Genomic DNA, 12,672 nt, shown 5'->3' on the forward strand with positions numbered 1-12,672 from the left:
ACTTTATGTTGCCATAAACATTTTAAATTGTGCTTCTGCCCCGTGTCCTTCCCTCGGTGATGGATCCATGTGGCTCTGGATGCTGGAAGCCTGTTGGGCATTTCCTCACAGGACCACAGGTCCATTCCTGGTCTGGGTTTTCAATCCCAGGAGACTTTTCCTTGTTCACCCGTCACATTCATGGAAACATCTACAATGTGGTGACCTCATCCAGATTTTCAGAGCCGCTAACAGGCAACTTTTGAAGACTTTCTCCTGCAGGCATGTGGAAAAATGGTTCTGTGGGTTAGCACGAGGGGCTTTAGGCTGTTTTCTGCCCAATTTCCTGCCTTTCAAAGGCTTAGATCCTCAATAAAAGAGAAAATGTTACTCAGTGCTCAGCTGACAGTGTAAACACATGATAGGAAGTCTCAGGATTAACAAAGAAAGCAGAAAGCATCACTGTCCACTGTGGAATTCCATGGGAACATGGGATTTGAATAATCTGTGTTTCTAATCTATGTGCTTTTTGTCCCGTAACTTCTAAAAAGATGAATTAGCAAACACAGAAGGGCAGGTAGGGGTTATGTTTATACAGGTTCCTCAGCCACGAGAGATAATCACTGCACAAAGCTGTACAAGCACGACATGTATGAAGAAGCCATGAGGAAAATCTTATTCTCTGCTTTACCACACAGTAAATGGGGGTGTTGAAGAATATAAAAAATCTACATGGGTTAAAAAACAATTAGAAAAATATGCAGAAAAAATCAGGGGCCTCTGAACAAAAGGTTTAGCTTGGTGGTTGTGCATGGGGAGTTTTAATTGTGTTTATCAGGTTCTTATTGTCCATTCTTCTTTATATATATGCTTCTGACAGCTGGTGGAAAGGGGCTGTAAGCTGAGTCTGACCCAGGACAGCTCCTTTAATTTGTTATTGTAAATAGATTCATTCCTCTTGCCAAGAGCTATTGCTGGTCAACAATAAATCTTACATTCTCAACGTGCTGCCTTACCACTATGGACTTCTTAGCAAGACAGACAGACAGTCATTTACATCTGCCCACTCCTTAAACCAACTGTCTGTAAGTTCAGAAACCTTTTCATGGTCTCTGACTTCCAGATATTTCTTGTAAGGGGCCTCTGGAATCGCCACTAAGGAGTATAAATCCCACAGGAATTGTAACAGGATATTTAGGATTCTGCTCATGGATGGGTGATGTATGTCATGCACGTTGGCTATGGCAGGTTTGATACTGAAACAGAGGAATTAGGGGTGATTAAAGAAAATAATTATGGAAACATCTTAGGTCATGTTCTGATTTTACCCCAAACTTGAAATGCAATAGGAGCAAACAGCTGACCACACACAGCCTGTGCTAATGAGTCTGTTCCAAGGAGGTATCCAAGCTCTGACTCCTGTGGCAGAGCAGTTACCGTGCTGGCAGGAAGTAAACTTGAATCTGAAAAAACTCATATTTAGTGGAAATTTAAAGTTAGCCTAAGACAGAATGCTTTTCTCTGGGATATCCCAATATTTATTAGTAGTTTACTAAGAGTGTGTTGCACTCTGGGAAAAAGAAGCAGAGGAACTCCACAAGTGAAAATGAAATTGGATCTGCCACTTGGGCAGCTCCTTTTTTTCGGAGCAATGATTCACCTGGTTCCACTGGTCATGAGCTTATCCAGCAGTGGAAGTTTTTTAGCTTACTCAAAGTAGTGAGAAATTCAGAGCAGCTGAGAGATGAACCACATTTCCAGTTATTCTTATCCCAGTTTATTTTTTGCAAGCGTTTCAGAAAGACCGGCCTTTGCTTTACGTTACAGGCAACGGACTTAAAGCGTAATTATTTTATCATTTCCTACCTCAAAAATGCAAACAGTTCTACATTTTCTTTTGGTGCCTATCAGTGACCTCTAGAATTTCTGGTCTGGAGCTGAGAGGAAGCACAGTAGCCATGAAAGGAACCAACTTGTAATTAATTTTGTGGCTATAACAATGGATTTAGCTGGGTTTCTGCTCACATTTCCCCCTTGGCTCTCTATGGGAGCTTTCTAAGCTGTGTCTATTGACTCCTAAGCTCATATTTCTCACATTGTGGTTTGCAGCCCCAATTCAGGGCTATCACTACTCAATCAAAAACATTACCTGCCATTAAATGCCAGAGTAATTACGAGAGAAAGCTCCTTGGCTGAAGGGACGTGCTGCCTTCCCTTGGCAATGCCCAAAGAGGTTCAGCATGGATGTGACATTTATCAGTTCTCTGACAGAATTTTGTGCTAAAGGCTGAAAGCTCCACCACTGCTGGTGACTTGGACAGTTCAAGCTGTTGCCTGCTCTTACCCCATTATATATTAACTACAAGACACTGGGATGTACCACATACCTCACATGAAAAGGTCCAATATATGTTGCAGAGAGCCCACAGACTGAACCAGTCAGCCCAGGTCTGTTCAGCCCACACTAATCTGTGATTTTAAGGGTGATGGTGAGGAAAACTTGATGCCACATTTGCACTATATTCTACTTTTCATAGGATAAGGAAAAAGAATATTTTTTTCATTTTGCTGTACCTCTATCTCTCTTGCTTAGATTAAAAACCCAACACATTTCATACTTCTCTGTCTCTTCTCCCACGGGCCTGAGTCTGCCAGTTCTGTAATAAAAATGATGATAAATGCTGCTATCTGTGTTTCAGTCCAGGTATTTGGGAGGTAGCCAGGCTCATGCTTCTGCAGGAGTAAAGCTTCATGTAACTTGGCAAGAACAGACCCTTGTGGATATCTCTACAGTTTGTATGGAAATAACTGCACATAATCACTTCACATAATGGTTGATTAATTAGACTTGAGGCAGAGCAGATGAGTTGAAAAGTAAGGAGAGGAGAAACACACGGCTTCCAGCACAGAGCCACATGAGAACAGTGCTGACTCCCAAACTTCTCTGCTGCTAATTCAGTCTTTGGGCTGTTCAAAATATTCCCATTATTCCTAATCAAATAGGAAAAATTCCATGGTAAGACAGGAGCAAAACCAAAACCGAGAATTCAGTAAAAACATCGATTTGATGTAAAAAAATATAAATGTTATTTATGATGTGGCAATTGACCTTGAACAAACACTGAGGAGGTAGAATCACACAATTAATTCAACCTCCCAAATTCTGCTTTTTAACCTGAAAATTCAAAGGTTAGGTGTTAGGTTTTACATGCTTAGTTATCACTGCACCCCCTGCAAAGTCTGTGCTTGTCACTTGGACCATGAAATGCTCTCTGCACCTAATACAGCATAAAGGAACTCCAAGCACAAGCTGTATTACCCCAGGAATATCTAACTGGAAAAACAGGACTGAACTTTATGTTTTACATTTTCCAGATGACGAAAGGTACTCAGGCCAGGAGAGTGCACTAGAAGTGAACTCTGAGTTTCTCAAAAGCAAGAGGAAAAATGGCAAAATAGACAGAGAAAGAGTAAAAAAAGAATGAGAGAAAAAAAGTAACTGGATATGTCACAATAGTGAATGACAAAGAAAGGCATCTTGAGAGAAAAGCATATGAAGTAAGGGAAATGAAAATCACACAAGGATGAAATGAAACAGGAAAAAAAAGTAGTCCCTTTTCAGAGAGCTGTGTGCTCAATTCCACACAAAATAGGAAATCAGTGTTCCTTTTCTTCTTGGTGCCAGAACAGATTCTCCCATGAGAGCACAGGACACACACCACAGTTGCTGGGCAGCCAAACAAAAGGAAACTTTTGGGGTTGATTCAGAAATGGGTGGTTACAGTGGCTCCATCAGAATCCCAGGATAAGCAGATAATTAGGATGCAGTTGAGTGGGGTCCCTAAGCCCCGGGATGACCCAGTGCTCCTGGGCTCAGCAGAATTTGCTGGTTACTGCAGTGCCCTGGGCAGCAGCTCTGCCCCGGGGGTGTGACAGAGCCTCTGCCCACAGGGTGACACAACAGGGACACTGCTGCTGCCACAGCCACAGGCACTGCACCCACCACCTCCATGCAGGCTGGACTGAGCTTTATCTACAACACAGACAGACCCCAGGACTGGTTCTATGTAAAATCCATCAAAATTACAACATTTCCAGTGTCTATTTCAGTACATAAGGAATAGTAAAAATACCACATCTACAATATGCATCTGAAGCGCTCATTTAATTAAAACAAATCCTAGAGCAGTAGAAGCTAGAACAATACAAAATAAGAACAGAAAAGCAAGACATGAAAAACTCTTTTAAATAGAGATAAATTACAGTTCATGTATGTGTTAGAGGTGTGGTCACATAGAAGTGGAAACAGAGGGCAGGTGAGAAAGGTGATGATCTTAAAATCCTTCAAAGAAATTAAAAGATCAGCATTTGAAGTCTGTGGACTCACATGCACCCCCACTGAAATCAGCAGGTGCCCAGTAATGTACACATGAAAATACAGCAGTAATTACCAGCAAACAGAATTATACACCATGTGAAGATACATGTTGTGTGTCTCAAGTGATTAACCTGAATTATCAGTTAATTCCTTCCAACTTCACAGAATAGCTGGGTCTATTAAGATCAAAGGAGACAGAGCAGCTACGTGACCCCTGTGCTCTCCCCCTCTCTGGTTCCAGCACAGCTCCTGCTGCTCATGGGAACAGACCCAACTGCCCTGGCACAGCTCCTCTGGGTGACTTGTGCTCAGCCCTCCAGGAAAGGTGAAGCCCTGGGGACACGATCCAAGGCCATCTCACTTTCTCAGAGCACCCAGTGCCAGACCCTGAGTAATGCCCTGTAACTGGTGGTATTCCATAACCATTACTTCACTAGTTGTGCCTGGGTGCTGGCAAAAAACCCCAAGCATTTGCCACAGAGTCCTGAATTTTCTGTATGATTTCTACTGGGTATCATTTTATTTTCAGTCACTTTTCCTGCTGAAACACTCTTCTCTCAAAGTTTTTATTTAGCACCTTTACATATGCCTTTCCTCACAGTTTTTGGCTAGCAAGGGGTCTATCTTTAAAATATCCATAATTCTCATCAGCAAAAGGCCTGGAATAAAATATGGCTTCTTTAAATCCTGTCAGTGAAATTCCCATTTTTAGTGTGTTTCCAGCCAGTAGTATTCTATGTGGCACATAAGTGGCACTGTTTTATTGGATCTGTTGCTTCTAAGATTTCCCTACTTTCACACAGAAAAGAATTAAAAATACCCCCACTTTATATGCCAACTTCTAAAGTCTTACCCCGACACCCAGCAAAGGCATGTAAGAAAGTCTGGCCCAAAAGACGTAAAAACCTCCTGAGAATAGTTTCAGGTAACAATTTTAAGCAGAAAAATCCAAATTTTAAAAAAAGTTAACCGAAGACAGACACATCTGGAAGTGTATTTGCATAATTACCTGTATATAAATTCAGAATTATCAAGAAGATTTGGCAGATTCCAGTTTATCCAAGTAAATAATTACAGAGTACTTGCAATGCTAACAATAATTTATTTAATCTATGATTCCAAATGCTAGCCAGAGGCTTATAATTCAGTTCAGTCAGCTGAAGCACAAACGTTTTTGCCACCAAGCTCCGACTATTTAAACTGACAAGGCTATTTTGGTTGCTGTTTTGTGTGGCAGGCAGAGAGAACTTGCTGCAAGCACTTGGTGATCTTTAACTGCCACATTAACACTCCCAACTGCAGTTACCAGGGTGAATGGGGCCAAAATCACCCCAAGAGTGTGGGCTGGAGAATTATAATTGGCTCCTGAAAATAACAGAATAGTCACTTAACTTCCTAAGAAATAAAGAAACTCCTTAGCTTAATCACATCGATTTTTTTCTTTCCCTTACTATATTCCCTACATCTCTGTCTGCATTCCCATCACCTCCCTATCTCATGCCTTGTTTCTGCAGCTGATTTGGAAACCCTTGAACTTACACGCCTTTGATGGCAACTGTCCCTGCCCAGAGTCCCAGGGATTTTCCCGCTCTGCTCGGGCTGTAATCTGTCAGGAGCAGGAGCCAGAGCTATTTTGGCTGTACAATGTCTGACACGTTTCGGTTGCTAGGTAAACAACAAACTGTATACACGACCCGGGTGAGCCATTCAGGGGACCAGTATAGTTATCTGCTGAGTCCTTTCTTCGCCCGATCACATGGGAATGACTGTGCCACTGATGAGATAAGGCTTTCACTGCCTCACTTTGCTGCTCAGGTGAAAGCAAGAGAAGAATTTGACCTTTATGTTTTATGTTGGCCTCTTAAACCGTTAACATTCCATGAGGACACCCCGGGAACTTTGTGTGTGTGTGCAACACCCACCATGGTGCTGTTCTCATAACCCACTCCCACTCCCATAACCCACGTTCAGTAAAACAAGCACCAAGTAATGAAAACAGTGTAAATCAAATCACGGAATCACAGAATATGCTGAGCTGGAAGGGACCCACAAGGACCACCCAGTCCAACCCCTGGCCCTGCACAGGTCCAGCCCCAGGAGTCACCCCCTGTGCCCCAGAGGATCATCCAAACCCTCCTGGAGCTCTGGCAGCCTTGGGGCTGTGCCCACTGCCCTGGGGAGCCTGGGCAGTGCCCAACCAGCCTCTGGGGGAAGAACCTTTTGTTGAGATCCAACCTGAGCCTGCCCTGACACAGCTCCAGCCATTCCCTGGCTGCTGTCCCTGGTCCCCCCAGAGCAGAGCTCAGTCCCTGCCCCTCCTCTGCCCCTCCCGAGGAAGCTGGAACTGCCATGAGGTCTCCCCTAACACTTCTGTAAATGCCAGGGCTACAGTGAAACTCCTGAATCGTGACACAGATCCTCGCAAGCCGAGGAAAGCCACCAGTGCACACCACGCGCTCCCACAGAGCGCTGCGAGCGGGAACGAGCGACACACGGAGCAGATGCGGGTTTGCATCGCACCCGGCGGGGAAAAGCACCGCGGCGGGGCAGGAGCAGGAGCAAGGGCAGGAGCAGGAGCAGGCGGTGGGGTCGACCCCGGCAAGCCCCAGAGCTCAGCCGTTCGCTCGCTGCGCCTGGCGGGGTTTCCACCGACCCGCTCCGCCGCCCCTCGCCTGCCCACGGCGCTCGGTGCCCGGGCGAGAACCGGTGGAGAGAGTGGAGCGGGCTGGGCTGCCCTCCGTGCCGGGCTCTCCCCCGTGCCGGGCTCTCCCCCGTGCCGGGCTCTCCCCCGTGCCGGGTGTCCCCGCGTCCCCGTGTCCCCGTGTCCCCGTCCCGGGTGTCCCCGCCGCCCCCGCCGCCCGTTGCGGAGCGGAGCGGAGCTGAGGGAGCCGATGGCAGCTGATGGGGGAGCTGATGGGGGAGCTGATGGGAGCCGATGGCAGCCGCCGGCAGCCGATGGGAGAGCAGCCGAGCGGAGTGGCGGGGGCGGGCGCTGTCCACGGCCCCGCTGGCGGAGCGCCCGCCGCGTCACGGCGGGAGGGACCGGCCCCGGGCCATAAATAGGGGCGCGGAGTGGTGGTGGCAGCACTCGCTGAAGCAGCTCCGGCAGCGGCACAGGCGGCGAACGGCGGGGAATCCCTCACTGCTGCCCTCGCTTCCGCGGAGCGCCCCGAGGTAAGCGCTGCTCTGCGGGCGGCTCGGCTCGGCTCGGCTCGGCTCGGCTCGGCTCGGCTCGGCTCGGCTCGGCTCGGCTCGGCTCGGCTCGGCTCGGCGGGGGCGCTCGGGCGCGGCGGGTGCTGACAGCTCCTCACAGCTCCTGTGTCCCCCACAGCCCGGCTCCCCGATGACCCTGAACCGCGGAGACAAGGTGCGGTGCCTGGAGCGGCGGCGGGGCAGCACTCCGTTCGCGGCCCAGCCCCTGCACCGCCGCAGCATGCCCGTGGACGAGCGCGACCTGCGCGCCGCCGACCCCCAGGGCTTGGTGCGCTGCACCTCCTACAGCCCCGGCGGCGAGCACCGCGACAGCTGGGCCTCCGACTCCTCCGACTCCGTCATCTCCTCGGGCAGCGACTCCGACAGCAGCCTCTACAAGGTGATCCTGCTGGGCGAGCACGGCGTGGGCAAGACCAGCCTGGCGCGCATCTTCGGCGGCGTGGAGGATGGAGCGGACGCGGACGAGGCCGGTGAGGGACCCGCGGCACCTCCCCGGGCGGCTCCCACGGCCACCCCCTCCCAGACCTCCCAGGAGAATAACTTCTTTTTTTCTGAACTTTTTTTTTTTTCCCCCCCCGTAGGAAATACATACGACAGATCAATTATAGTCGATGGAGAAGAAGCATCTCTCGTGGTGTTCGATATATGGGAGCAGGTACTTAACAGCTTTTTCTTTGTTTTTCCTCTATGGCTTGGTCCGTGGTTCTCATTAAAAAAAGTAGAAATGGAATAACTATGCTGACATTAAACAATTAGAGTTCATACTGCCTTTTGTTCTCTCCTGCAATTAATTTCTTGTAGCTAGGCAGGCAATTAAAAAACCTGAATAGAGCTGGAGTGAGAATCCCTTAATGCTTTGAATAATCAGCAGCTTACATGAACAGCCCAGGGAATTACTGTAAAATTAGAGATTCACAATCTGATCAGGGCAGACCTGATACCATTTCTGGAAACAAGAGAATTTTCTTTTGTGTTGCATTTTAAAGAACAAAATCTTTAAAACTGTTGGGACGTTGGCTTACTTTTACTGACTCTTTATAACAAAGCTAAGAAAAATATCTATAAGGTGCTCACATTAATTACATCATTACTCAGTGTTGAATAGATTTTTCAGTGCTATAAATCTATTTCTTGTCTTCTTTTTAGGATGACAGCCAATGGCTCCAGAACCACTGTATGAAAATGGGAGATGCCTATATTATTGTATATTCAGTGACAGACAAAGTTAGTTTTGAAAAGGCCTCTGAGCTAAGAATCCAGTTAAGAAGAGCAAGGCAAACAGAAGACATTCCTATTATCCTTGTGGGCAATAAAAGTGACCTGGTCAGGTCCCGGGAAGTCTCAGTTGATGGTAAGAGACACTATGAATTTGCACAATAATGTCTAAAGTAGTAGTAAAGACTGTGGAGGATCATGGCCAATAGAAATTGTCTGGGTTTGATGTAGAAAAATGTATGATTTGGAGTACACTGGAGAAATGAAGCCAGCTGGTTCCTGCTGAGGGACCTGGTACCACAGAAAGCAGTGGAGATGGTGCTGGGGGAAGATGTCTGAACTGCAGTATGAGAGAAAAAAATGCATCAGAGCTGCAGCTTTAGCACCCTGCTTTGTCTAGGACCTGTTTTTGGTCAGTATTATCTTAAGGGTTTCACTATGCTCTGTGTGCAGCAGCAGTTGCCAGGCTCAGGACGGGGTAGCCCGAGCTATGCTTTGTGAGGGACTGGAGCTGCCACGTCACAGAGCCCAGGCAGCCTTTGGAAAGGGTGATCCCATACAGCCTGTACAACCCCCTTCTTCTGGAAGTGATTCCATCACATTTGAGTTGAGCTGGTGGGACCAGCCTCTCACAACTCAACATCTCTTTGTAGATGTTCTCTGGTTGTGATCAGTGAGAATTTCTCAGCTAGTTCCAGCTTGCATTTCAGTAACCAGAGCACAGGAACCACTGCCAACACCACAGTATTAATTCTGTGAAATTTGAACATTTTGTGAGGTTTTTTTGTTTGTTTACTCTGGAATATTGGTGCCTGGATGATGATGAACCATCTCTTGCTGTCGGGTTTTGCCATGACCCCTGTGCTAAATGCCTGCATAGGGAGTTGATTTGAGTTCCTCAGGAGATTATCACTTCTTTCGGGCCGGTGGCAGCGCATGTTTGACCTGCCCTGGTTCTGACATCCGTACTTTCCTCAGGTTTACAACTTGGCCATTATTTACCACAGCTGACCATGGAAACTTGTGCTGCAGCAACGTTCCAGGGTTTTGTGCTCATGTCTGGAACACTGAGCATGTTGCATTTCGAATGCAGCCCCAGTCAGATCCAGTGGTGTGCAACCTCATGACCTCTAGTGACATGTTCAGTGACTTGACCCTGTGGCCTGCATCAGCTTCATTTGCAGTTAGTGTGGAAAACTCACTTGTTACAGCAAGGCAGAGGTGCAGAATTGCTCAACAACTTCCAGAATAAAATCCATTTCTTTCTATACCTCGCACTGTTCCTCATCAAACAGCAAACATGCATCCAAGTGCCTCTCCTGTATCAGCTTAACTCTTCACAATACTGGGACAGTCTGACATTCAGTACCATTGGTCAAATGAGATTTCTGACCACACCACAACAAAACCAAGAGTAAGGGGGCAAAACCATGAGAGCCAATTTGGGCTTTTCTACTATAGAGTAAAGCTCTTTCCTGACATTGAAGGCATTTTCTGTGCTTAGAGCCAGTTTTTGTTTTGTTTTTCTGCCCTATGTAAAATGAAGAGAAAAAGTCCATCTCCACTCATGTTCCCTTTTCTCTTTCCCCGCAGAGGGCCGGGCCTGTGCTGTGGTGTTTGACTGCAAATTCATCGAGACCTCAGCTGCTCTTCACCACAACGTCAAGGACCTGTTCGAGGGCATCGTTCGGCAGATCAGGCTCCGCAAGGACAGCAAGGAAGACAATGCCAGGAGGATGGCCAACACCAAGAGGAGGGAAAGCATAGGCAAAAAGGCAAAGCGATTCCTTGGGAGAATTGTGGCAAAGAACAATAAGAAGATGGCTTTCAAGGCAAAATCCAAGTCCTGCCATGACTTATCAGTGCTATAGGAGCTGTCAGCAAGGCCAGGTGTTGCTCGTGATGAACAAGCCTTGGACTGTTATGAGAAGTGTGTAGATGATCCTCGTGGTGATAACAAGAACGACTTATCCATTGAGACTCATTAATGCCTTAAGGTGCTCAAGCAAGTCTGGAAGTTACACCACAATGCTTCATTGATAAATGGTTTAAGTTTCAATGTGTGCAAGTACATGAACTAACTTGAAATATGTGGCTTGACATGCCCACATTTTCGCTGTGTACATATGTTCTATATCCTCTTGTCCTGTGGATACCAGAGATGCAAAGATAAGAAAGAATAATAAGTATCACCATAGACTTGTCTCGTTTGCAGAGCAAAACTTAAACTTGTACGCAGGCTCGTACACTCTTTTTAGTATAATGCAAGCAATGATAAATCTTTTTAAACTTCAATGTGGGGAGGAGGGGGTAGAACCACATCAGAACGGGAGAAAACAAATGATATATATATATTTAAATACAGAACAGATATCATTTTATGAAGTTAATTTGCACTTCCATTAACTGTTATTCAATGAATTGGTTACTTGTTTACATGCAGATTTTATAATAAAGTATTATTTCCTGTTATAATAAACTGTGCTTTTCTCATAGTATGGGTAAAGAATGGGAGAGCAGTATTTTTATACTGAGCTTTTTCAGTGTACAAAACATTATACAGAGACCATGTAGATTTACCTGTGATAAAGTTCTAGAACAAGATGAATTGGGAAAATCCTGTGTCATTTAATAGATAATTTCTCTAAGAAATAAACCCTGCTTTTATGAATACTCTGCTTCAACAGCTCATATGAGAAGGAAGGCCCTGACCCTTCATATTATGTTCATCCTCAATCTGGTTCTCATCGGCTGTGGCAGGAGCAGGGCTCTATAAAATGCCTTTAGTTAGGTTGAAGTCTTGTGTTTATACTGATAAATTGAACCCTGTCATGTTTGAAGTCCTGTCCTGGCTTGAAGATCTTGTGTTACAGCCAATAAGCAAATGCAGGAGGTTGTTTTTTGTCTTTGTGGAGCAGTGTAACAGTCTAATTTACCCACAATCATGTGGACCCCTCCCAATGGTTTCAAGAAGTTCAAAGCAGGCTGGTAAAGGTGTTTGGAGGAGTTCTAGGCTTCAGTTGTGTCTTGTGGCCTTCAGTGCTGTTAAAGTTTTCATGTTAATTTAGTGTGTTATAATCTCTATGTTCCCATGATTCTTCCCTATTTGCTATTAATGAAGTTAAAACCCAATTATATCGCAGTGAAAAAACTTGGACTTATGGCATTTGCTTTATAAATTCCTTTTCATGGGATAATTCTCTTAAAAGTAATCTGTGAACTTAATTCTCAAAACCAGTAAAACATACGACCTTCTCTTTCTCCTGTCCCTGCCTGGATCCCGCTTGTTAAAGAGGTTGTTCCACTTCCCAAGAGCCCTGTTTGTCCAGGGTGCTGAGGGGTGACCTTTCCCGTACAGCACGAAGATTCCATCAGCTGGTACAGCTCACACTGGGCTTCCCAGAGTTCAGGCAACTCTCCACTGGTTTATCCCAGTGCTTGGGCCATTTAGTTATCCCGTGCTTGGAACATGGAACAGTTAAGACTGCAGGAAATCCCACCTGATTTCCACAGGGAATGCAAGAATTAGTGTCTCCTGATGTGCTGCTGGTGGACATAACTGGTTACAACACAGTCCAGCTTCTGTTGCTGATAACAGATCACATTTCTTGTGAATAGAGAATTTTGTCCTGCTGAAAAACCTCACATTTACCTGAGGATACATTTTAGGTGAATTTGGCTTTTTTTTCACTAGCCTGGCTTCCTGGCAAGGTGTTCTCTGCTATGGAACATGTAACCACTGTCAGAGGATCTGTGTACATGGCAGCTTTTAACTGGTAACACCAAAGCAATTGCTCTAATCCTGAAAATTCTACAGCAAGAGTGTCCAAACGTGCATAAATAAACGTGGCTCATACCTGTTCATGTCCCTGCTGAGGTTAATGACA

General features: G+C 46.0%; 1 protein-coding gene across 1 annotated transcript; it reads left to right on the top strand.

Annotated features, from left to right (window-relative positions):
- Positions 1–7,443: 7,443 nt before the first annotated feature.
- RRAD (RRAD, Ras related glycolysis inhibitor and calcium channel regulator) lies at positions 7,444–11,264 on the top strand. Its single transcript, XM_064671326.1, has 5 exons — positions 7,444–7,531; positions 7,689–8,040; positions 8,152–8,225; positions 8,717–8,921; positions 10,379–11,264. The coding sequence occupies exons 2-5, from the start codon at positions 7,701–7,703 to the stop codon at positions 10,654–10,656; spliced, it is 897 nt and encodes a 298-aa protein (XP_064527396.1). The 5' UTR covers positions 7,444–7,531; positions 7,689–7,700; the 3' UTR covers positions 10,657–11,264.
- Positions 11,265–12,672: the final 1,408 nt, after the last annotated feature.

The sequence above is a fragment of the Pseudopipra pipra genome, chromosome 14, assembly GCF_036250125.1.
Source record: "Pseudopipra pipra isolate bDixPip1 chromosome 14, bDixPip1.hap1, whole genome shotgun sequence".
Lineage (NCBI taxonomy): Eukaryota > Metazoa > Chordata > Aves > Passeriformes > Pipridae > Pseudopipra > Pseudopipra pipra.